Below are 26,808 nucleotides of genomic sequence, written 5' to 3' on the forward strand. Positions count from 1 at the left end.
GTGCCCATCAGGAATTGCGAAGTCCTGCAAGCACACATTGTAGTAGACAATAGCATCAGTGGCCAATCCTTCCCAGCCTCCAAGAACATATGTAATAATACCATCAAATGAGCATGTGACGAGACAATTTTGAGATAAGAAACCTTTGCGATTGTGCATCAGATCCTGTTTACTTTTTGATGGCACACATGCAATATGTGTGCCATCAAGAGTGCCTATGGCATCCTTGAAGTAAGGATAGAATTTAGTATTTGCAGCAATACAACTGGCGATCAGCGAATCAGCTCTGGGAAGGCAGACATATGTCATATAAATTGGACCCTCGCTGAATGCATGGAGCATTCATTTGAAATACCTGGGTAAAATATATGATTAGCAGAAATTCCATGCATTCAGGTGACTTCACACTCACCATGATATAGTGTCTGTCGAATGTTGGAATCACTCACTGATATGCTGGGCTGATAAGCATGTAACCATTGCATACAGGAAAATTGCCAGTTGCTCTTCTAGTGTGACGTTTCTTGAATCTTGAAGCTGCCCTTCTTGAAGGATAGATATGAGCCTGAGGAAGATGTGTTTGTGAATGCCAAGTTTGGTTCTGATCTGCTGGGGGTGCCCATTAAGCAGTTCATCTACCCATCCCTGTCCTGAAAGAGAAGATGTGTGGTAAGGTTCTGGGGTAGCACTTTGAAGGGTTGCAATTGTGGCCTGGTATATACCAAGTACAGTGGTGACTGTTGCATAGTTCTGAACCTGCTGCATGACTAGCACCCTCTGAATGAGATTGGACCTGGAATCTTTGTCATCCTCCTCCTCTTCCTCCTCCATGGTAATGAGGCAATTCTTGACCATAGTGATAGTCAACAGCATAGTGTATGGGTGGTTGATTGCCATGTGCCCACAGCCAGGTATCAACATGGAAGTCTGCTGAACTCTGCACAGACTTGGTTTGTATATGTTTTGCATAAGGAAGCAGAAATTTCACTACCATTCAGGCCCTTATAGCCCATTGAAATTTTGATATTACAAGCTCTTTCTCTTCTTCCCAATGATCTTTGATGGATTTTGCTCACAGCCAACAAATGTGATACACTAATTGAAGAAAGTTCATCAACCTTAAAGCACTGTTGAACAGTAAGCTCAACATACATTCAGACATCCAACTCTTTGATTCCATGTCCCACAGGACATCAATTGACCAAAACCATGGAAGATGGGTTCCATGGTGCTCCTGTGCATTTTGGGAGAAGGCTGCTGTCTGCACAGCCAGGTCTTCTTTATGAAGCTCTTGATAACATCCTAAGATATCTGCACCCATGCCAAGTACAACCATGGCATCTCTGCATTGATTATAGATTGTGGCCTGTTTTTTTACTGAGACATTGATAGTGCAGATCATATCCCAGGCCCAAGTTTTTGTAGAATAGCTCTTAGCTGTGTGCACCACCCCCTGAAAGACAGCTGCCTTGTCTGCCAATGTAAGACAGAGGCCATGTAGCACATCATTAGCTTGACCTGTGTGAAGCTTCAGCTCCATTTCTGCAAGATTTTGAAGCCCTTGAGCTTGACATGTGTCAATGCCAAGAGTGGATGGAAGTGGCAATTTGTCCTGCAGTCCTGCCAGGGTTCCATCTGAAGCAGGCAACTCATCCCCCACATCATCCAGCCAACCATCATCTGAAGCATAATCCTGCTCTGAATTTGCATCAAGAAATGCAGTCTGCTGTACAGATTCACTGGTGGAAGTGTTGGAGCCTGCTTCAAGGTGCAGCTTCAAGTAAATTGTGGCATCCACAATAAAACCTGATTGTTCAGATGCAATGTGATCAGCACAGCATGCCATAGCCAATTTTTTCAATTCTGATGCCTGTTCCCTGATGTCCTTTCTGTCCATGTGAAGTGAGGTTATGGCCTCTTCTAAGCATAAACCATGTGCTAGCCAACTAGCTGCTCCATGTAGGCTTCTGCTGGGTCTTGTTCCTCCAATAATGCTAGTTCAATGGCATGCACTGTTGGTGCTTCTTGTGATATGTCAGTATTTTGCATTTATCCAAAAAGGCAGATGCCATACCCACCCTTAATTGAACTGTGAAGATGTCCATGACAGATGGGTCATTGATGTGATCATGCAGTGCATGAATCTCTTGCATTTGCCAGCTGTTTCACTGCTCTGCAGTCAAGGCTTCATCTAGCATTATATATGCTGGCCTTGCCAATGGCACTGCTGCTCAAGCCACTTTGAGCTTCTGCAATAGGCTATCCACTTAATCTTGGATGTCAGAGAGTGCACTGCAAGTGGATCCTCAGACTAACCAATCTAAATCATCTTCATGAAGTTGGAATCATTCATCTGGAAATCCAGCAGTTCTTAGTGATGTGGTGAGGTCATCCTGCATGCAGATGTGGATGCCATGTTAAGGACAGACCACAATGTTTCAATGATTTCTCTGTCTACCCATCTGGCCCCCTTGATGAACAGTGGGGCATACCATGTATAACATTCCTTCTTGTGCCCATGAACATGCCATATGCCAATTCCAGGGATAATCCAAAGTGATGATGGGATATCAATCATCTCACTTCAACCCACATGCTTCTGCAGATTTGTCATGTAGGAGCAGTTAATGTCATAGAAGCAAACCACTTGTGTGATCCCTTCCATATTGTATCCCAATGCATTTGCAAAATAGTAGTCCATGTTCAACTGTCTGCAGTGCCATCAGCAGGTGTCAAAATCAATGATTCAACCTCATACCTTTCTCCTTTTTGGAAGTCAACAACACAATGTGGATAAAAGCATCCATGCCATGTGCATGCAGTTGCCCCAATTCCAGTTGCATGATGCTTTCCCCAGGCTGCATTTGCCTGACTGATAGCTCTGTGGTTGTTGCAGGTGGATTTCTGTGCCTGAGCTCAGATCATGTTTTGCATGGGTTGAATGAATTCATACCTCTGCTATATGTGGAGTGGCCTTCAAATAGTCTGTGTAGTGTGGATTGGTCTCCATATAACCTAGTCCATCCATCAACCACACCTGATCATCAGATTTCCACTCATGCATGTGTTCCACTTTAATGTTTCTGTCCATTACTACTGTGCAGGTGAACTGCCAGCTGGAGAAGGTCAGCATATGAAGATTGCATTATTGGAGCCACTTACTGGTCCAAATCCTCATTAGTATCAACATTTATTCCAGGCTGGGGGCATGCTGCACAAAATAATGCCAGTCTGCCTTTCCCTGCTGACCTGGTTGTCCCATGGAATCCATTCCATTTAAGTAGCTTGAGGTATCACCATTTCTGCACAACCCATAGAAGCTCATGGTATCTATCCTGATTGACCCTTCAGACATTCCAACACTTGGAACCAAAATACCAAATCTTACTGGAATGAGGTGTGGAAACACACTGGATGTGATCTGACACAACTTGCTGTAATAGTTCATACTGGACATTCCACATTCTAGGTTGTCCCTCAGGAAGTCATCCAGAACTGCAAATGTGAATGCAGTGCTTGGCTTCTCAAACATTGAGGGAAATAGTATGGCTCTGAGTAACTGTATGTATTGGGTTTCTGCAGTCTTGCATTCACACCAATTCACTACAATGAAATGAACACCTGTGACATCCATGGTGGTGAGATATCTTGACCCTGCTGGAGGATGGAGGTGCTTTGGGTTTTCTTCAATATCTTCCACATCTTCCCATTCTTGATCATCCATGGGCAGAGGTTCACCTGCTTCTTGCTGGGCTTGTGTGATCACATGGGGACAGGGTGCTCTGCCATGTCCTAGGTGCAACTGAACACCAGTCTGTGGGTCTTGATGTGAATGTAATTCTGGGCAACCAACTGATCTCTCACCATGTGGAGGGCAGATTCCTTGTAGAAGTCCCCTGTCCACTGTTGGATCCTGTGGAAAGGCAGGCTCTCATGACTCTTCTGGCAACATTCTGTGCAGAATAGGGGCTGATGCAAGCAATCCAGACATCTATATACCCTGTCATTGCCACACCAGGTGCAGTTCCTTGGCTCTGGGAAGGCTTCCAGCTACAGGAGTATCTTCAAGAACTCCCCCTTCCATGGAACCCATTTTCAGATGTAATTGTTCTGCATCTGACACACCATGTGAAGTCCACTTTTGCATTGGCAAACTGCTGCATACCTTTTTCTGCAGTAACATCAGTTGCTGGACCAGTGGGCTCATGCTTTCATGTCCATTGATGGCTGAATCCACCCATGCATCAAAGTACTTGTGGGAGCAAGACCTTGAATGCTTGGATGGTGAGGATCAGGGAGAATGGACAGGGGTTGTTGGATTTGGCTGTTTGATCATGACTTCTACCAATTGTGATCTATATCCACCTCCAGTTCTCCAAGTCTTGACTTCCAGCTGCTTCACCTGATGGCCTGGGGTAGGACCAATCATGCTCATACCCTTTTGAGCACTTCCCTTGGCCATCTGGAGGCCACTGATTTCACAGTATGAGGTCAGTTGTTAGAAATGCTACCACTAGTGCAAGTCACTTTATCATTTAGCTCTATCAATGTCAGTACCTTAACACATGTCAGGGCATAAATACAAATGCAACTACACTGGCCTTGCACAATGCATGGTGCTGTCTTCTTATTATTGCTCAATCCCTGCCTGCACATTCCCTTCCTGCTGCCACATTACCTAGGTGCTTTTCCTGGATTATGATGGTGAATTTGGATGCTATATTAGCTGATGAAGGTGAAATGAGATGTTCAGTATCAATATAAGTATGGATATGATTGGGCAAGCCAACTGACAGCCTGGATGCAAACCAGGAGCTAATCTGCCTTTGGGTTGGATCCTGTCAAAGAGATCAGCCTGATTGGATATTTCAGTCACTTCACAGAGGTCTGAATGAATTCCTTGGCATGACTGCACTAGTACTGAAATGCATTGAGACCAAACAAGGGTGTGAAAAAAACTTAGTAGACAACCATCTATTATACACCATGATACATCATACCACATCATACTCCATGGAGTCCCAGTACAAATCAGATGCCTGGGATCAGACAGAAAGAGATGATGCTGATGGTGAGCGAGACATAGAACCATCAGATGTGGGGGAAAGGGAGGAAGAAAGGTTTGAAGTGGAAGAGTTGGAGATCCTTGGGTGCTGACACCAGGAATGGAGGAAAACAGGGAAGAAGAAGAAGCCTGCAGTTCTTCTATCCATATGGGAGGAGATGCAGCAATTGGACAAGAACAAGGAGTTGAGAGGGAGCAAAGTCCAGACCAAGTGCAAGGCATGCTCTAAAAGTTCTGATTCAGATGCTCACAATTCAAAGCACCCTTGTAGCTAATACAAGATTGGTTGAAAAAGCCCCTCCATTCAAAGAAGCCATGCATTACCCTTAGATCCAGTTACAAATACTCTGTATGGGCAGTGGTCCATGAATTGTACCTAGAGCAAATACAGGAGAGGCTTGCAAAAATGAAAGTAGAAGAAGGCAATACCCATGGAAGCAAGCAGATCCAACAGTATCAGAATGCATCTGAAGATATAGCAGACAGGTGGAATGGGTGGGAAGGCCCCACACCAGAGACAAATGCAAGGTGTGATTGTATGAGGTCAACTTCCTGGTCTTCAATTTATCCTGGTTCCCAGGAATGCAGCCAACTATGGATACAAGTATGTCTGAAACTTTGCAATGGAGATGTGGAGGTATTGTGGAATGTGCATAGTGTGTATGGCTGGGTGGAAAAATGAGGAGGGAACTATACAGGCATGCATGTGAGTCCACCATATTCTCCTCTAGGCCTAGGTAAGACTCATGCAATGACAGTATGGGCTTCAATAATGAAATTGTGGATGGAATCCCCTCCAATGGTGTCTGCACACTGAAAGGAAGCTGGCAAGAGTACCCTGGGGAAACATCTGAGGAACCAGGAACACTGCCTGAGCATGATGGTGAGTCACAACCTGAACATGCTCAGAAAGAGACAGCAGCCAAAGCAACAAGGACCAGCAAGGTCGACTCTGTGAAATTGGTGAAAAATGCTGATGGACAGATTTGGATAGGAGAAATCACAGGCCTTAGCTGGGACCAACTACAAAAAATGGTTCGCAGATGCATGACTGCTCACTACCATGAGTGGCCAGAGTATTTAGTGTCCTCAATCTCTGATGAGTGCTATCAGGATTAGCATGTGGAAATCCCTTGTCAGCAGTGCTGTTCAAGAATTTTGGTCATCATCAAGTGGAAATGATAGCAGCCCACCATCTTCCTGAAGGATTTACCTTTGACTGCAACCCAAGTCACATGTGGATGACAACAGCTACCCAGCTGCTGTCCTTTTGGTGCAAGTGACAGGAATCCCATCCAACTGATGTGTTTGGATTTCAGAAATCAATCAATTGATCTGGTGAGCTGCAGCCACCAGTGGATTTGGCACCCCCCCAGGTTCTGAGGCAGCAGAAATACCAAAAGACACCTGCCCCCAAATGCAAAAAGAATCCCAGCAGGAAAAATGTCAAGGGCAAGGGTAAAGTGCAGGAAGAGGGAGTGGCAGATGATAGTGCAGATGATAGCATGGATGACAGTGCAGATGACAGTTTGGATGATCACAGCAAGGCTGAGGTGAGCGATGTTGGAACAGATGGTCCCTCAGCTACAAAGGTGCACCATGTGTGATTTTCATGCATGACAGATCAGCACTAATGCAATTCTGGTCTTCAGGTATCTGGCAGGAGGCGAAACTGTGCCAAGACACCATTCCCTTCCCATTCCCACTCAAATCCCCCACCAGCTGATGGTGCCCATAGTGAGCATGCACCTCCAGCCCATTCAAAGGCCCCAGTGCATCATCATGAAATAAAGTGCCAACTGACTATAATGGGTGGGGAAGCAATGGCCATGATTCCAATGATGAAGCTGATGAAGAAACTTATTTGCCCAGCCTATCCAATTCAAAGAACATGGAAACATCCCTGCATAGTGAGCTTCCTGCTGTAACTTGTATTCACAGCAAACCCTGATCTGCACTCATGGAACAAGTGCACAACTGAACTACAGGACCACTCAGAATATGCATATGAAGATGGATTGGAGAGCATTCCTTTCACTGACCACCCAACTGAGGAGGGGTCAACAAGCAGAAAAAAAGGTGGAAAGCAGAAATCTGCCCTAAAGCACACACCCCCAGGCAAGTTTGGTCATGTTGAATCAGCTGTTATGGCTAACAAGTTTGTGCTGTACATTAAGCAGGCTCTGTCAGAATTGAGTGAGCCAGACATGAATCGATGTCAACCTGGGGCCAAATACTTGTCCAAGTCCAACCATACTGGATCTATGACCACCAATGCAGCATCCACAAATGTGAAACAGGGCATCCCTGGGAGCACCTGGAAGTCACCTTGTGTCAGAAAGGCCCCTGCAAGGCCAGATGCAGATGTTCCATCTCCTGATGAAAAGAGATTGTGCAAGCAAACAGGTAGCAATCAGAAGTGGAAGTAGTTGTCAAATCCCTCAAACAGTCAGAGCAGAAACCTTTTTTGGAACTTGTGTACAGTCTATAGAGGGCTTAGCCTAGTGTGACACATTAGAATACAAGTGTATGGCATGTACAGTAGCTCATGACACCATGGTGGTTGTGAGAGGTGTCTTTGATATCAGAGAGAGAGATAATTAAGTGGGATGGTTGAGCAGGACAATTGAGCAGAAAGCTGAGTGGGACAGGTCTACATATTGGCCATGTGGAAGTGACTGGTAGCTATCTATGTAGGGAGATATTGCTGCTCATCTCCCATGTATTGCTGTTACCCAAAATTTGGCTCTATCTGCCATTGTCCAACCTTGCTTCCCATGGTGTGAATGATATTCTCACCAATGTTCCTACAAGTTTAAATCTTGATTGATCATCGACCTATCAGTGAACCCATCATCATCAAACATGTCCACCAAACAGTCCCACCAAGTTTGTTTCTGTCATCAAAGGTGAGGTTGTCTTCATTGTTGGATCCAGTGACCTAAGCCATCCACAGCTAATGTAAGACCAATCAAGCCAAGGCAATCTAGCCTCCCATGTGAAGCAGTCCAAAAATCTGGATGAAACACTAGTACAATTGTGTGAGTTGTGAGAGCCAACCCCTCCACCAATTGTCTCAAGTGGAAGGGCAGATATGGCAGGGTCAAATATGGATATTGTGGCTGGTGAGTGAACATGATTTCTCTCCAAGCTAAACAACAAACATTCTTTTGCTATAGATGCATGAAAAAGCTTGCTGGATCAGTTCCTGCAGGAAAGGGAGCCAACTGCTCTGGCAGAGGGCAGAATAGTGGCCAGTGAGTTGGCATGATTGCCCTTCAAGCTAACATGAACAAACTAATTTTCTAGTAATAGATCCACATGAAACTTGATGAATTGGTTCCTGAATGAATGGGAACCAACTGCTCCCCCAGTGGATGGTATGAATGTGGATCTACTCAAGCAATTGCTGAATGCATGGGAACCATCAGCACTGCCAGTTACACATGAGAAATTAAACAGGATGGACAGGTCTTCAACACCTGCACAAGATGTTACTATGCAGGTCGATTTTCTGGCAGACTTGCAGAATGTGTGGGAACCATCTCCTCTGCCCATCACCCACAAATCATGAAATCTGAGGGACTGATCTCCTCGACCTGATTCTCTGACTAACCTGCTTGCTCAATTGCAGGATATGAGGGAACCAATGCCTCCCCCACTCATTTCAAATGTACCTGTTGAATCTTTTGATTTGGCAGCAGATGAGGACAATGGTGCAAACCATTTGACTTTTGGCATGCCCAAACGATCAGAGATGAGGGATCTTTTCAAGGAAATATGCAATGGTGAGCATTTATTTGGTTCTATTCATGTGGTTGGTGATATCCATTGATTCTGTAGGTGAACTTCCATCTGCACAGCAATCTCTTCAAATGGAACAATGGGGATTGGCACCTGTTCCACATTGTGATCAAGGTATGGGCATGAGTTTCATCTGATATACCTTTGACATTGATAATTTTAGTCCTGTGTGCCTTACATGCTGCAGTATCTCGCTATTGCAGAAACACCACTTCCAGTGACATGCTGTTCAATCCCACCCCTCGATAGGCACCTTGTGTGGGCTGTGAATGCCATTGCAAGAGAATTGGGCACAGCTGCAAGGGACAAGTATGGTGCAGCCTCTCAGGGCCTTTGACTCATCAATATGCTCGATTTGATGGAAGTCATTTGTTATCCACATTCCACCTTTGAAAATTGTCCTGAGCCATTCATTGCCAGCCAATCACACCCATCTCACCATTCTGTGGTAGAGATGGGTATCCTCTACTTGGTGTGCCAGATTGAGGTGGCCTCTGTACATCTGAAGCAGACTGCCAATATTGTGGGATGGCCCATGCATTGGTTTGCAAACCTAGCAATGGTCTTGGTAGGTTTTACATCAATTTTTCACAATGTGGGACTGATACATAATTCCTTCAGAATCAGCTTAATAGCTTGATTCTGGTGACAGTGTTGCATGCCAGTTATACTCCTCCCCTCCCAGTGTGCTACCATGCATACCTCAGACACCAAGATGATGAGGTTAGCTTCCTGCAATCACATGCAGCTAATTCCCTTAGCACATGTTGCATAATTGACAATATCAGCACCATCATTGTGCATTGGACCCCACACACAGCTGATCCCCATTCCAGCTTTGCATTCCCTTGGTGGCTATATCATTCTGAGGAATATGCAGAGGATTCCCAAAGATTGCAAGCTAAGGGATTGTTTTCTGCAGCCTGGGATTTTTTTAAGGTATGCTGCTTATTCTCATCATTGCAAATAGTTGATGATGGCCCAGGGCTTATGGCCATTGCCTGAGGCACCAGTTGCAGACTGTCTTGATGGCCATATTGAGGAGCAGGTAAACTACTGCATTGAAAATATTCAGAAATATGCCAATGTTGTCAATGGTCAGGGTTGATAAATTGACCATTTCTATGCTAGGTGGTGGGCATTGCATGGGTTGTTGGGCATGCCACTTCAATAGTTTACATGTTTTTGACTGTGGAGTTGGTTGAATATACATTTCTGTGAATGTTGATCATTTATGAGATACTGCCCATTCACATGATGTCTGAACCCCCACCCATCCACACAATGTCTGACAATCTGCCCATCTGCATGATGGCCTGAGTAAATTTTTTTTTTTTTTGCAGTTTATGATGCACACCTGTTAGCTCTGAGTACCCACCCAATCTATGATGTTGAAGCACCTGCCCATTTGCAAAATCTTGGCAACACCACCCATCCAAAGTTTGAGAGCCAGCATATCCTAATAAAATACAAGATTCACATCGCCTACTAAATCTTACATTAAATTTTGCAGCTTCAAATCAACAGTTCTCCAGTTGCAACTGGTCTGGGTAGTAGGTTGTCCATCTACAGTGATTGACACATGGGAATGTGCACCAACTGATGTACATTTGGATGCATGTAGTACACCAGGCATGCTCTGTCACCATCTACAGCTCCCATCCCATGCTCCAATGCTGAACCTGAAAATGCAATGATTGTCCCTGGGTTGTAGTGCAGCTGCAGATTCAATGTTGGAATGACAAAGTCCAAGGGCAGGTAGTCACCCACAGTTACCAGCATGTCATACCATGGATCCTGTCCATTGATATCCCTGTGGTAACAAGTTGCCCAATTCAACATCACAGACATGCTGCTATATGTGGAGCTCCATATCAGCAGTATGGAGCTGATATCTGAATCCACCCACTGTTCTGCCAGTTCACCAAGGCAGATCAATGCTTCCCAGCCATCTGCATACATTCACAGATGGATGACATGCAGGATCACAGATAACAGGGCATTGGTGTTGGACATTTGGTCAACCCATTCCCTTGTAGAAGTGTATTCTGTCCTGGATTTGAGCAGCCATGAGGCTTCCAGGAAGCCATTTTGGGGCTTCAAGACAGATGAGTGCTTTATTCACAAGGAAAGAAATGATCACCCACCCCATGACCCTGTTGAAACCATGCAGGTGACAGGTTGATGGTGCCTTTCAACTCAGCATCATCATGGAAATATGACTTGTCCATCTGCCATGCCTGTGGGGAAGCCTTTATGCTCTCCCACAGTGGTTCCCTCAGGAAGATGAAGGCAGTTCCATATGTTGGCCTGCCATTGCATTAAGTCAGTCAAATATGAGATTCTGCATTCCCTTACCCTTCTTTTTGGGCTGAGAGTGTCTGGAAAATACCAAATGTGGATGGTGCTCGAGTCAGTCACCAGAATGGATGGCTCAGTCACTTGTGTGTATCTCTCAGCAGCTTCTGCATTGCAGGTTTTTCCACCCCAATTTTTCCTGCTGTTGACTGTGGAAAGATGAAAACATCCATCACACCATTATGATGGACTTACTTGGGCAACAAGAGGCCTGTGAGATTACTGACAATATGTGATCTGCTTCACATAACACCAGAAACAGAATTGATATATCTGGAAGGGCATGAGGTCCACTGAATACCTCCTCTTGAAATCTGGCTTTCATGTATGATGCAATGCAGTCTGTTAGTTCCATTTGCCATCCATGGGGGGTTTTAGATGTGTCTTGCATAGTATTCATGCTTGGGGTGGATGAGGTCAGAGTTGTATAGTGGGTGAGCCACTTGCAGCTTGTTGGAAAATTACAGCATGTCAAGATGCTTGCCTCAATATTTTGCTGTGATCTGATCAATATGTTGTGATGCTATATGTGCTATTGGTGTTGGGCCCATCTTATGTAGCGACAGGGGTGGATCTTACTAGACAGACCTGTCCTTGTTTTATGGCAATATACAAGATATTACTGAAGGGCCTGTCCATACATTATGACCATATAAATAATACTGCTGAAGGGCCCATCCTTATGTTGTGACTGCATAAATGATACTGCTGAAGGGCCCTTCCATATGTTGTGACACTATAAATGATATTACTGATGGGCCCATCTGTATGTTGTGACAGGGGTGCATCTTACTTGATGGTAAGGATTGGTAAGGATTAGCAAGCCAAAAAGTGAAGAATCAGTAGGCAAAGTCAAAAGATTGGTAAGTATTGGCAATAGGTGAGTCAAAGACAGTCAGAATGTCAAAGTATGAGTCAAGTAATGTCAGAAACTGGGAAAGCACACTGGAATCACATTATGGGGAGGCTGTGCATGTCACATCTCAAATAGATTGCTTCTAGGCCAAGGTGGGATGACAGAGAGGCAGTGCTGATCTGATGCCAATATAGTACATCCAAAAGTGGACAGGGTGAGTCAGATGTCAACAGGGGTCAAGCTTTGGGGGTCTGTGGGGTGACAGGAGCATAGGGGATTGCAACTTTCCCCCCCAAACCATCCTCTCAGTGAAGCAAATAAAAACTTCATGAACAAGGCTCTGTTGGAAGAGAGGATGAAGGGGGAGTGTCTTCTGCTGTATCTTGCAACAAGGAGGCAAGATGTGCATCATAACCATCATGGATGTGATCAGGGAGAGTGGAGAACAGTAGATTATACTGTAGCTGTTGCAATCTTGGAAGAATGATGGATGACACTGGTATGAAGACATTGCAGGGAGCAGGGAGGAAGGATCCATATGCTTCTTGGACCAGAGAGACTGAAATGACCACATAAGACCTTTCCAAGCAAATGACAGACCTGAGGCAACCAAAGAATGTCCTTCTAGAGGTCATACTGACAAAAAGAACATGCTGTCCAAGCCAGATGGGCTGAGAGGGCACAGATGAGGGTGGGATGTACCAGGATGCTTCAGGACAGAAGCTGATAGGAACCCCTGGTAGATATATGTAGCCATGGTCCCTAGCAAAGGGGACAAGTGAAATGATTGATGTGGAGGCAGCCATATCAGAAGAACCTAGCAAAATGAGCATCTATTGGAGGGAGTGCTGTAGAAATGTGTGGAGTGTGCAAATCCTTTCCAATCTTGGAAGGTAGGATTTCATGGCTGAGCACTACAAGCAAGTGTGGGAATGGTCTCAGTATCTGCAGAAATGGCAGAGATATGTCTAAAACTGGAATGCCATACATGGATGCTTAAGAATTTTAACTGGGCACTTAACTCACTCCCTTTCTTTTTCTTTGGCACTGATGACTCATTCTTGTGTGAGGGATGACTGCCAACATTTCTGGCTGTCCTTCTTCACATGAGGGCTATGGTCTTCATCTCCATTCATCAGCTGTATCCATGTCCACCTCACCAAACACCTTTGGTGTGTGACATTGATAGATTGCTTCAATGCTGCAAATGATTGTTCAAAGGAAACCATGGGGCCACACACAAATCCCTGAGATGATGACTGGCTTATCCAACATGGGAATTCTCTTCCCAAGTACTGTGCGCATGAATGGCTTGGACTCATGTCAGCTCTATTCAGATTGTGAATGATGAATAACTCACAAAGTACAGATGTAGTTCTTTGTGCTTCACACCAACCTCTTCAAGTTAGTGGCGACTGGGACACTGGAAGTCTATGTCCTCAGCACAGGCCTTGTCTGTGAGCCACTGCACTAATCCTAAGCAGGGGTCACACATGATGCAAGGGCAGGAATAGCACTTGAATAAGTATTTAGCTCCATAGTGGCAAAGGTAGCAATACTACTTATCATGTTAGTGGTGATAGGAGGATGGACCTATAGTACATACCCAGTTACACCACTCCTCAGCCAGAGGGGACTGTCTCTGAGAGGATGGAATGGATGTCAATGAACTCAGTGTTAAAGCCTTTGAGGTGGACTGCATGGATGCACATTGGATGGGGGTGGAATTAGCAGTGCAAATGATTTGCACTCATGGCATGATACTAGATGTGGTTTTCTTCGCATTCTGCCTTGTTCTGGCCATGGATAGTTCCTCAACAAAATGTTGATGCATGATGTGCTAACTTGCAACAAGAAAATTGTGTTGTTGATGTGAAAACAGGTCCACACAACATAACTGACCACAGTACATCACACATGTTCAAATCTCAGGAGCTTCTAATACTAACTCTGCAGGATTGTTGAAACTGCTGGCCAACATCTGTTGCCCATATCACAGAGTAAGTGTTCACAATTTCTCAGCTCGTTGAATCAGTTGGCCTACATCTGTTGCCCATTTTTGTGAGCTGGTGCTCATGCACCCAGACCTCCTCAACCTGCTCATGAAACTGCTGGCCAACATCTGTTGCCCATTTTGCTGAGCCTTACTTGTGATACCATTGGCTGACATCTGTTGCCCATATCATGAAGTAAGTGTTCATGATTTCTCAGCTTGTTGAAACAGTTGGCCTACATCTGTTGCCTGTTTCTGTGAGCTGGTGCTCATGCACCCAAACCTCCTCAACCTGCTTATGAAACTGTTGGCTGACATCTGTTGCCCATATCATGTAGTAGGTCTTCATGGTTTTCACAATCAAGGCAACAGACATGGAGACAGTTGGTAGGTATATGGTCTCAAAATTGACTTGTGATTGTTTTTTTTCAACAGGCAGGCCTGCACACTGACCTTTGGTTGTACAGTCAAGACATATGGCAAGGAAAACCTCATTCAACCCCTTCCAGTGTGGGACACTACCTCTGGGTAGCATGCAATTAAGGGGGAAGCTGCAGGGTAATCCCTAGGCTTGACCCAAGGGGTGCTGAGTAGGAAGGAGATGTAGAATATGATGGTAGAGTTGATCAAGGAGTCAGATGTGGGGCACAGAATTTAATTCTGCAGAGATGTAGGTGAATTGGGTACAAGTAGACTTGTTTATGAAATTCTGAGTGATGACCTTGGCATGAAGAATTTCTGAGACTTGTGAGACATGGAGGTGAGACACAGAAATGCAGAAGACACAGTAGATGCAGAGTACACAGCAGACACTTTGAACACTTAGACACATGAATGACTCAGATAGTGACTCCAAAAGATGGATGGTATATTTCTGACACCATGGCAGAATTACATAGTACAAGGGAAGTAGGTACAAGTCAGAGTAAGGTGGGGCAGAAAAACTAAAAGACTGGAAAATAAAGGAATAGACATCAGACATCAGCAAAATACAGATGCATGTGAAATAGTCTGGTGGGTAGTAGACAAGAGTAAGAACAGGACAATGGTAAGGGGTATCTTCCAACAGAATGAGAGTATGCATACCAGTGGGAGGTGGAGCTGAGTGGCACAGGAGGGCAGAGCATAGCATACTGGCATGAAGTCCAGCTTGCAGAATTTAAGGTGACAGGGGAAACTGGAGTTTTTTAGAGGTAAGTGGCACAGATGACTGGGGACATGGCTGAGTGGTGGAACAGCTGTTGAATTCCAGGTGACTCTGCACAAATGCAGAATTTCTGGATCAGCATTTTGATGACTGAGTGACATGCTGAAGGTTGGTAGAAACTCTGAAGGCAACAGGGGTCAAGAGGAAACATGAGGACATGAGCAGGAAAAATTCTGAAACAGGTTTGTCATAAAGGCCTGCAGAATGTAGTGACAGATTCCTGTTCCAGCCTCAGGGAGTATATGGCTCCCTACACCTCCCAGGGACTTCAAATGCTGACCATCCTTGGTGAGACTGAACTGAGACATGACAGAGACAAGTACAGAATATCAGCAGATGTTACATAACAATGATGGCATGTGGTCAGAATTCTGCCTCGTGCAGAGGGAAATTCTGCATTGTATGAGATGGTCCTGCAGAATTTAAATGTGCTCAGAAGGTGTCTCACTGCTCATCAAAGGTCCATGCCCCAGCTACACCCACATCCACTACTCAATCCATACCCAACCTTCACCATGCAAGCCTACTCAATCCATGACATGCAACCAGTTTGCAGCATGAGGGATCAGGCCATCACCTCACTGTTGGCAGTGTTAAGGCACATTAGGGTGCTAATTGACACAGTGCCACAGCCCAAAGAGAGCTTAGAGGCAATATATGAGTGGGTAGAGAACTGGGACCAGACCTGGGTGAGTGCGCTAGAGACCTGTGCAACACAATGCACTGACCAATCCCCAGGCTGGGACCTACTCATGGTGGAAGTATGTTGACAAGAACAAGATCTCTATCTCAAAGGTGCACAATGCCAACCTATGTGATATGACTGAGGAATCCATGATACAGCAGAATGAGGTGGTCCCTGCAGTGATAGCAATAGCAGATCCCTGGCAGCCAGAAGGGCAGTGTAGGTTCAACATCAATGACCTTTTTGAGGACTATCAGGAGCAGGTAGAGGAGAGAGCATGGTTGGAGGCCAAGAGGTTAGCCAAGGCACCATCCATGTGCACCCAGGGCCAAGCAGCAAGAGGTGAGGGCCAAGACTGCACACCAGAAGACACCAAAGGAAACCTGTCAACAGGAGCTGCACATTTGACAGGGGAGGGCTCTGGTAGTGCAAGCAAGGGAAAAGGGAAGCAGAAGGTGTGCTCTATGGCCTTGACAACTCCAAGCACACATGCTGACTTCAATGAAAATTCTGCAATGTGTGGTATTGTAGATGCCCTGTGGCAGAGGATTCACACATACAGCTGATGCAGGCTGGGATGTTTCCTGCTACCACAAAGGCCACAAGGACTGCATTTACCTTCCAAGTACTTGATGACTTCATTTGGGACAATGTGGAATGTGGTACCTCAGCAATGAATTTCTACAGCAAACTTTGCTGCATAACCTTCAATGCCTTTCCTCATCTGGTGCCAGTGCATCCTATTTGTTGAATTGTATCACTGCAACACAACTCTTAGCTGGATGACAGGATAGGTACAGGGAACTGCTGAGAGTTGCTAGGATGTGGCAGCTCCTGAAACTACTGAAATGGCAGGGATCTCACATGAGTGCAGAAGATGCTGGCCCTGGGGAATTAGTGTTATTCTGTCCAGCATGTCCTCAGCCTGGCATCAACATTCCTAAAGATGAAACAGATTATTCCCAGTGAGTGATAACATGAACACCACTAGCCATTTATACAATGTGTAATCCAGTTGGACACTGGCAAGAAGCTTGGTCATGGATGGGAATTTCAAGGAAGAGCATATGCATCCAAAGGATGCTGGCAGCAAAGCCTGGTTGATGGATGGAAAGGGGTACATGGTCACATCACAGCCATACAAGGAATATTTGAGTGGCACTAAAAATGTGGTTGAGGTGGGTGATGTGTAGGAATGTATTACCCAATGGACTGACCACACTACAAGATCTCAGATTGCAGCAATCATCAGGCAGTTAATCAAGCAAATGCCAACTGGCAGCAGCTCGCATCTACAAGAATAGGTGGATGTGCCTGTGTGTGGCATGGCTGTTTTGTGCCACATGCAATGGTTGACTTCCAGAAGGGCAAACAGTATGAATAACCTTGTAACAATGTATGACAATATTGACATCAACATCACAGGCAGGTTAACATGGACTATGCACTTGTGCATGCCATCAGGCATGGAACAGTCCCTGGCCAGCAAGTGATACATTTCTATGATATTAACTGCCAGCATAGCAAAGGTTTAGAACAACAGCTACATGCCAATGCCTATATATCCATGCCAGATGGCATGCAGATCTGCCCTGGCGTTGGGTTGTGGCATGTTCATGGCCACTGCACAGAATGCTTTGCACGATATGCTCCCAATTTCATTGTGGGTGCTGGCTGGGTGGATGGGGAGATCATGGAAACCTTGTGGTCCTCCCTGAATATCATTTCCCCATCTGCTAGAGGCATGGCTACTCCCCATCAGCAGGAGGTACTTGATTTCCAAATGAATGATAGCAATTTCCTGAAAATGGTCAGAATGCATGAGTCTAGTGCTTGTATCAGACATGGTTGCATGGCTAACAGGATACAGCAATGAGACTCAAGTGGAAACTCAAGGTTGCTGAGGAATCTTATTTAGTGGTTGAAGGCAGATTTGCTGATTTGAATGGTAATGTCCCACTGGCAATCAGCCAATCATGGGGGGAAGAAGTGGCAGTGGCATTGGAAAACTGGCTGTCAAGGGTGACAGAAGCTCAAAATCTCACCATTGCATGTCACTGATTGTATCCAGTCCCATATACATGGCATTTTTGACAATGCTGAAAAACTATTTGGGGACAGATTTGAGGATGCTGAGCTGTGCTGGTCATCTAACCCTCATGATCCAGAAACCATATGTGAGATGCAAAGGGAGGTATTTTGACACTGAAAGGCCTGGTACAAGATGTCCCCCTCTTCTGTGGTGCTGCCAGGACTTGGACCAATCTTTTTGTTGCCCCAGACACCAATGCTGGCTTTGATCTCCTCCTAGGTTGTCCTTGGGCCCTTGGAAACTTTGTTAGCATTGTAGAGAGAGAGTCTGGGACCTTTGTTGTCTTTGGAGCTGATTCAGAGCAACCCCTGGAGATGTGTGTCACTGAAGGTTAGCTTGGAACTGTTGCAGATACACATATGGTGACTCTAGAGCCTGCCCAACCTCAGGAAAATGTTGATGAAGGCATGATGGATGTATCAGCTGGTACTCCTCATCGAGTTTCCCCTATAATCTTCACTCCACCCCCATCAACTTCACAGTCACCCCCCCAGTCATTTCATTCCACCCTGCTGTACCCTGAGTCAATTGCAGATGGGTTTGATGTCACTTCAGCATTGCCTGCCTTCCAGCCCATCCTGGTTCATACCTTTCCACCTCCTTCAAGCCCCTTTCCTTCAGAGTTTGTGCATTGACTTCTGCAAGAGTTGGAGTCCACTGAGACGAGTGGATTGGAGCATAACCATGTCATTGCCAGGATTCACCAGATCTTCCAGACCATCAGACAGCGCTTTTATTGGCCTCAGCTCTATCAAGATGTTGCCCACCATGGCTGTTCCTGCCATGAGTGCCAGGTTTGAAGCACTTGTAAGGCAGAGGTTCCCATCACCATCTCCACTTCCCCTAGAATCTTCATGAAGGTTTATGTTGATGTCATGCTCATGCCCAAAGCTTGTGGATATTGCTATCTTGTTGCAGCTTGAGATGATCTTTCCCTTGCTGCAGAAGGTCATGCTCTTTGACATGCTAATGCAGACAGTCTTGCTAAGTTCTTCTGGGAAGAGGTCTTCTGTTGTTATGGTGTTATTGCACAGGTTGTCACTGATAATAGCAGCAAGGTCAAGGGTGCCTTTGAGAAACTCATGAAGCACTATTCCATTCCACAGATTTGCATCTCCCTGTATAATTCAAAAGCAAATGGAGTTGTAGAGCATGGACACTTTGTTATCAGAGAGGCTATAATCAAGGCCTGCAAGGGAGACCTTTTGCTCTGGCCTTCCAAGGTTCATCATGCTTTCTTTGCAGACAAGGTTACTACTTGTCACTCCACTGGATTCAGCCTTGACTTCTTGCTCCATGGTCCTGATCCTGTCTTTCCCTTCGATCTCTTTGAGTCTACATATCTTGTTGATGGATTCAGCCTTGACTTCTTGCTCCATGGTCCTGATCCTGTCTTTCCCTTCAATCTCTTTGAGTCTACATATCTTGTTGATGGATTCTGGTCTGGAATGACTTCTCAGGAGCTCCTTGCACTTCACATTCATCAGTTGGAGAGGAGAGAGGAGGACATCAATGCCACTTTCACCACTCTCCAGAGGTCTTGTTTGTGCTCCAAGGGTCAGTTTGAGAAGAGGTATGCACTATGATTGGTGAAGTCTGCTTATGAGCCAGGAGACTTGGTATCGGTTCACAACACTCAGATAGAAAAGGAACTGGATCATAAGTCAAAGCCATGCTACCTTGGTCCCTATGAGGTTGTTCATCACACCAAGGGAGGTTCCTATGTCATTAAAGAACTCATCCCCTATTATTCTTGACACACTCCTTTACCAGAGGTTATGGAAAAAGATATTGGGGAAGAAGAAGAAGGTAACAGCAATGACGATGATGAAAATGACAATGAAGATGAAGATGAGGAAAACCAAGAACACAATAATGAAAATGACTATGACTCAGATGACTATTCATGATTTCTCCTTTTTCTTTTGGTTTCTTACTTTTGTCCTCTCTCATTCTTTTCTTCATTTCATTTGGATTTTTCTGTTTTCCCTGGGATCCCAGCATTGGCCACAATTGGGGACAATTGCATTTTATCTTGCTGGTGGATGTCACACACCAAAGGTGTTTGGTGAGGTAGACATGGATACAGCTGATGAATGGAGATGAAGACCATAGCCCTCATGTGAAGAAGGACAGCCAGAAATGTTGGCAGTCATCCCTCACACAAGAATGAGTCATCAGTGCCAAAGAAAAAGAAAGGGAGTGAGTTAAGTGCCCAGTTAAAATTCTTAAGCATCCATGTATGGCATTCCAGTTTTAGACATATCTCTGCCATTTCTGCAGATACTGAGACCATTCCCACACTTGCTTGTAGTGCTCAGCCATGAAATCCTACCTTCCAAGATTGGAAAGGATTTGCACACTCCACACATTTCTACAGCACTCCCTCCAATAGATGCTCATTTTGCTAGGTTCTTCTGATATGGCTGCCTCCACATCAATCATTTCACTTGTCCCCTTTGCTAGGGACCATGGCTACATATATCTACCAGGGGTTCCTATCAGCTTCTGTCCTGAAGCATCCTGGTACATCCCACCCTCATCTGTGCCCTCTCAGCCCATCTGGCTTGGACAGCATGTTCTTTTTGTCAGTATGACCTCTAGAAGGACATTCTTTGGTTGCCTCAGGTCTGTCATTTGCTTGGAAAGGTCTTATGTGGTCATTTCAGTCTCTCTGGTCCAAGAAGCATATGGATCCTTCCTCCCTGCTCCCTGCAATGTCTTCATACCAGTGTCATCCATCATTCTTCCAAGATTGCAACAGCTACAGTATAATCTACTGTTCTCCACTCTCCCTGATCACATCCATGATGGTTATGATGCACATCTTGCCTCCTTGTTGCAAGATACAGCAGAAGACACTCCCCCTTCATCCTCTCTTCCAACAGAGCCTTGTTCATGAAGTTTTTATTTGCTTCACTGAGAGGATGGTTTGGGGGGGAAAGTTGCAATCCCCTATGCTCCTGTCACCCCACAGACCCCCAAAGCTTGACCCCTGTTGACATCTGACTCACCCTGTCCACTTTTGGATGTACTATATTGGCATCAGATCAGCACTGCCTCTCTGTCATCCCACCTTGGCCTAGAAGCAATCTATTTGAGATGTGACATGCACAGCCTCCCCATAATGTGATTCCAGTGTGCTTTCCCAGTTTCTGACATTACTTGACTCATACTTTGACATTCTGACTGTCTTTGACTCACTTATTGCCAATACTTACCAATCTTTTGACCTTGCTTACTGATTCTTCACTTTTTGGCATACCTATCCTTACCAATGCTCACCAATGCTTTCCAAGATGTTTACCCATTGCTTACATTCCTTACTCATCAGTTACCAATCACTTCCCAAGTGTTTGCACCTTGTTTTCCATAGGCAACACCCCTCCACTGTATATAAATCACTGTACTTAGATAGCAACAAAAAGAGACATCAGAGAGCCCCTCTTGCTCGCAATTTTTAACATCACTCAGTAAATCCTCCATCAGCTTCAATAGTTGAGACTTCATTAAGGGTCTAACTATCATCTACTTTGCTTATCCTTGTCTATCATCAAATATACTTCACTCAAAGCCCTCCTTGAGTTCAGTGCAGCTTAGGACATTGAATTAAGTCACCATCAATCCTTCTGTAGGCTGACAGCAGTCTACCCTATCGCATTCTCATTCTCTCACATTCCTGCTCCATCTTTGTCAGGAGCACCCCCAACCCTCAGCACTCATCCTTGAGTGTTGTAGCTTGCAAAAACCCACCCAAATCAAAGGTTCTACCATCTAGGTACTGCATAGGCACACCACTACTCGCTCTTTTTGTCTTTTGTGTTGGTTTTGGTTGGTTTTCACCACTGAACCACACTTTGACTCACACCAGGCATCCAGTATTTGATCAGCACAATCCCAGTTTGAATGAAATCTATGAAATCAATGCTATATTACTAGCCACTGTTCTGTGATTGTATGAAGTATAGGTTATGATCTTATACTGGTGGTAAGATATGCAGTATACTGACAATTCATGCTATGCTTCATGTCCATATCTATAGCACCCTAGCTGTGTGCTGCCATATACAGAACTATCCATGCTGGATGCCATGTGCTGACATGAATCCTACTCAATCCAGATGTGTGCTGTGGTATGTTGGGTCAATGCCATCAGCTGCTGAGAACTGCCAGTTTATTCTTCTGCATCTAACCATGTGCTGCTGTATGCATAACCATCCATGCCACACATCAAACCTTGATGTGGATCCTAAGGCAGTCAGGTGTTTACCACTGTTTGCCATGTCCATGCTGCCAGCTGCTGCCACATTGCCGGCATGTGCCAAGCAATATCTGCTGGCTGCCATGACCCTCCAGAGACTCCTGGAGCAGGTGCCACCAGGTGCTGTGGTACATGTTGCCACAACTTCCCCATGAATTATGCTGCATGCTGCAATGTGCCATAATGTGGAATGCCATATCTGTCAGATGCTACTGCTTCCAAATACAAGGTGCTGCACTGCTGAGCTATCCTGAAGCATGCCAAGGCCTTGTGCCAACTTCCAGTGCTGATCTACACATGCTGCAGCATGCCACTGGATAGGTGACATCTCACACTAGGCTACTCCAGGTACTACAGGGACAATTTGATTGTGGCCTACTCATGTGTTATTTGATAATAGAAGCTGGGCTGGTCCATACAGCAGGGGGATGACTCAATGTAGGGCTTGACCTCCACTGGCCTGTGGGACATGGCCAATTGTCAGCCTCCACTGGCCCTGTCATATGGTACAATGTAGGTACATTATGTGCCACAGCTCTGCCAATCTGAAGTATCACCATGGGCAACCTCACAATGTGCACACCCCCGCATCTTGTGGCATGAATGATGCCTGAGCCTCTTTCCAACTTTGATCTTTGAGGCAATGTGTCGATGGTGAGCAAAGCCACACCCTGTTCAGGGCTTTCACATTTCCATGTCTTATTACAGGTCGTATTGTCAGCCCCCCTTATGTGTGATGAGAGGGGCCCCCCCTCTGCAAGTCAGTATGTATTTATTCCTCTCCGCAGCCCACCTTGTCACGAAATTCCTCCCACCATGAACAGTATTTCCCATGCAAGCCCACCATTTCATGTCTGGGCATTTGTCATTGGATTGTGCTCTGGCCCTCTTGCCACTAGTGTTCACACATGCACCCAGTGCCATGTGGAAATCATCAACATCCATAACCTCTTTCCCCCTGATTCCATGATTGACTCGACACATGTCTGTGTAGAGGATGACATTTACATCATCTACTTTGATTGGCTGTGCCATGTGGAGGACTGTGACAATGCCATGTACATATATGTCTGTGTGGTGGATAACAGCTGTCCCCTCAGTATTTGTCCTGAGGATGAGATTGCAAATTTGTTGAAGGTGTTGGACATGTAAGCATCCCTCTTCAGGTTTGGACACATAGGCTCATGTTTGATGTAGCATGGACTGGTGATATCTGGCTGTCATGGAATCAGAGACTCTGTAGTTGTGGGTAAGGTGCAAAGATGGTATGGTGACTTTGGCCATGGTTGACACCATCAATGGCATCAAGATGCTTGGGGGGCCAAGGATAACTGGGAGTATGGAATTTTACTGGTGTATTATGTTCACCCTTGCCTTTTGAATCAACTACATTGTGCATGGAGATTGGCTGTCGAACCATACACCCTAAGGCTCTCTGTGCAGTATGTACACCTCTGATGGCAGTATGACAAACCTGGTGTGCACATTGGGCCTCCACTGGAACAACATTTGGCCTGCCATGACTGCCATGCATATGACTGCTGTCACAATGCGAGCCCCCCATTGATGGGCAATATAATGATTATCAGTGGCATACTTTTCATGCCATTCTGACCCCTAAAGTGAGCATGCATTCAGCCCCTCTATGCTCCTATGCTGATCTCCTATTAGGTTGGGATACAAAAGCATGCATTGCATGTGAGGGGCAAGCATATTCGATGTCCACTGCCATCAACTTCATGGCCCCCCAGTGGGGCATGACACCTTCATATCTGGATATCATCAATGAGGTTCTTGGGCACTGCGATCTTCTTGGCATGTTCAACCTTATATCCACTTGTTGAGCTCATGTGGAGGTGGTGCAGCAACATCTCAAGACTCACATCCAAAACATGGGGAGGGGTTTTTTTGCTGACCTGATTGTCCTGCATGACATCTTGTGCACCTGTGATGGTGTTGTTTCAGGATCTATGGCCTTGCATCTTTTATTACTGGCCAGCCATACATATTCTACCTTGTGGCTTCCTACTGACCTAGACATCTATGTTCCCTTTTGGTCAGAGAACCTCATAGCCCGTCTTTTGGTTGGTCAGGGATATCATCTGCATGAGCTGGCTTCTGTTGATGTGGCTGTGTATGCAGGGACCTCCATCCATTCAGTATGTGCTTTCTCAAAGGGTTGCTACAAGATTGATGTCATTGTCTCAGTGAATGCTGCCTGCATTGTACCTGTTTTCCAGTTTCACACCACTGCTGTCATGAACTTTGTCTCCACAGATCACATATTCTGTGCTTATCCTGCTCTTAAAATGCAGGCATGCTCTCATGTCAATCCCACACTCCTCTATAATGGTGGACTGCACTGCAAGGCCATTGCCCCACTGCAGAAATACATGTCATGTGGTTTCACATTTGAACCATATGTCAAGTCTCATAGGTTCAGGTATGCATTTCACAACAAGACTTTCACTGTGACAGATGGAGGCTGTATGTGGGTTAATCCAGAGATGTTTCTGCATGTCACTGTGACACAGCCAGAATTTTTTGGCCATCTGGGCATCTTGGACCTACACTGGACATTGGAGGGCATGGTCTGTGGGATGGATGCTGTGTTCCAATGACTGTGCATGCTCATGATTGATGATGAGTCGTAAGTCTGCTCACAAATCTTTGACCTTGTTTCATTGTCTTTGCCCCAGTAGTTGGCTTATTGAAAGAAGGAGTGCCCTTGTAGAGGTTGAAGAGGAGTCTGACTGAGAATTTTTCTCACTCAAGAGACACAAATGACAATGGAACTGTATGTAGGGTGACTGCGATGTAGTGGATGTACTCAGGCTTTTACATGCATTGTTGCCCATTGCTGTATGGATGTACATTGTGTTGACAGATATTATATTAAATGATCTGCATCAAGTGCACCTCAATTCAATGTTACACACTGTATGACATCATGCCTTTCTGTTTACTGCAATATTCAGCATTACACATCATCTTCCTTTATGCTACTTACATCTGTAGGCAGTCATCATTAGGGGGTGATGGCATGGATTGCAGTGATCAACACACCCTGTGTGCATTTTTCAACAGCCTGTTGCCTGAACTACCGACACCACTCTCACTGATCCCACACCCTTGCTTCAGTGGATTCACAGGAGCAGCAACTGGCTCTCACAGGACAACCATGTCATGAACAACAGCCATGAAGACAGACTTCTTGTCCCTGCCAATTGAGTAGTGCATCAGTGCAAAGCGCACTCAAATGACAGCACTGGAGAGCTTGCAAGTGGAATCCAATGGGTTGATACTCTTGCCATTGAGATCAAAGACTGGAAGAGGAGAGATATTGTGTGTCTCAGCTGCATGTGCCAGTGCCCCTTTCAGGTGCTCCTGCACTAGCCAGTCTGTTGTCCTCATCTCTGTTGACAGCATCAGCATCAGCCTTGCCCACCAGTCACCACAACCCACCATCATCAATGGCTGTTTCAGGGTTGGTGTCTGTGTTTTTGGTCTGGAATTTGGTCTCAGTGTTGTTGTCTCCTGCAAGACAAACAGGCATACCACAAAAAGTGTGTGATTCAAGCAAATTCAAACCTGGCCATGGGCTTCCTGCATGCATGAGAGTATGGTCTCACCCTTTTGTGACAGAATGAGCTTCTCTAAGGCTCACAAGTTAGCCATGATTGCTGGGAAGTCATGTTGGCTTGCACCATGTACAGAATTGCACTGAATGGCAATTAGATTGCATGACAGCTTCATGTCAACAAACTCCTTGTTGAATGCATTTGATGGAAAAAAGCTGCCCTCAGGTCCCATAAACAAGCCCTGACAGTTGATTTTGAAGATACCACTGAGTATCATCCCAACAATGTCATCCCCACTCCCCTTAATGACTGCTACATCACCAGATGGGCCCCCCATGAAAAATTCACCTTGACTCACAATATTCAGTGTGGCCACATACAATGCCATGTTGCTCTGCTTCAGATCTTCTACAATTTTGGCTAGTGCTGGGGGCATGCCACTCTCTGTGGAAACCTCTGTCGCATCATCTACTGTGTTTGAATTGAAGGCTACATCGATGGTGGCCATCTTGGACTGCCCTCAGGCTCTATCAGTTGGTTCTGTGCTGGATGTCATGGTCATTGTCTGTAAGAGATGCTTGGTGGGTACCCTAAAGGTGTGAGGGCATATTTGAACTGTTTCTTTTAAGGGGGGGTGTGGAATGTCAAACTCCGAGGGGCATTTGGGGAAAGGGGATGGGGTGATGTATAACACAGGTGGTAAATCTGTCCTTTGCAAGTCTGAGCACAAATGCCTGAGCTGTGGGGACACCTCAATTGCCAAGAAGTACTAGAGGCCATTCCCTCTGGTACATTGTTTCTGAAGTTGTGGAAGTGGGCTGATCTCAGTCCTGCAATCATTCTGATTCCTGAGGACATCTGAGAGTGCATTCATCTGGCAGCAGCTGCCAAAGATGACACTGCGTT

General features: G+C 45.4%; 4 protein-coding genes across 4 annotated transcripts; 2 read left to right on the forward strand and 2 right to left on the reverse strand.

Annotated features, from left to right (window-relative positions):
- Positions 1-10,229: 10,229 nt before the first annotated feature.
- Positions 10,230-11,627, reverse strand: F5J12DRAFT_784986 (uncharacterized protein; the record flags this gene model as incomplete). Its single annotated transcript, XM_051743149.1, has 6 exons — positions 10,230-10,328; positions 10,478-10,682; positions 10,779-10,821; positions 11,013-11,179; positions 11,262-11,376; positions 11,423-11,627. The coding sequence occupies 6 exons, from the start codon at positions 11,625-11,627 to the stop codon at positions 10,230-10,232; spliced, it is 834 nt and encodes a 277-aa protein (XP_051597264.1).
- A 4,864-nt stretch (positions 11,628-16,491) lies between these two features.
- Positions 16,492-17,844, forward strand: F5J12DRAFT_724876 (uncharacterized protein; the record flags this gene model as incomplete). The annotated part of the gene is made up of 5 exons (XM_051741574.1): positions 16,492-16,701; positions 16,758-16,933; positions 16,984-17,146; positions 17,197-17,342; positions 17,394-17,844. Coding segments are annotated over 5 exons (1,146 nt in total), but the record flags the coding sequence as incomplete, so codon positions are not given.
- Positions 17,845-24,270: 6,426 nt separating this feature from the next.
- Positions 24,271-24,729, forward strand: F5J12DRAFT_689462 (uncharacterized protein; the record flags this gene model as incomplete). Its single annotated transcript, XM_051740363.1, has 1 exon — positions 24,271-24,729. A coding segment is annotated over one exon (459 nt), but the record flags the coding sequence as incomplete, so codon positions are not given.
- Positions 24,730-25,576: 847 nt separating this feature from the next.
- Positions 25,577-26,410, reverse strand: F5J12DRAFT_895614 (uncharacterized protein; the record flags this gene model as incomplete). Its single annotated transcript, XM_051747847.1, has 3 exons — positions 25,577-25,737; positions 25,787-25,829; positions 26,261-26,410. 3 exons carry the CDS (start codon positions 26,408-26,410, stop codon positions 25,577-25,579), a joined length of 354 nt encoding a protein of 117 aa, XP_051597267.1.
- Positions 26,411-26,808: the final 398 nt, after the last annotated feature.

The sequence above is a fragment of the Pisolithus orientalis genome, assembly GCF_024613125.1.
Source record: "Pisolithus orientalis strain OTSU chromosome Unknown F5J12scaffold_31, whole genome shotgun sequence".
In the NCBI taxonomy this organism is placed as follows: domain Eukaryota; kingdom Fungi; phylum Basidiomycota; class Agaricomycetes; order Boletales; family Pisolithaceae; genus Pisolithus; species Pisolithus orientalis.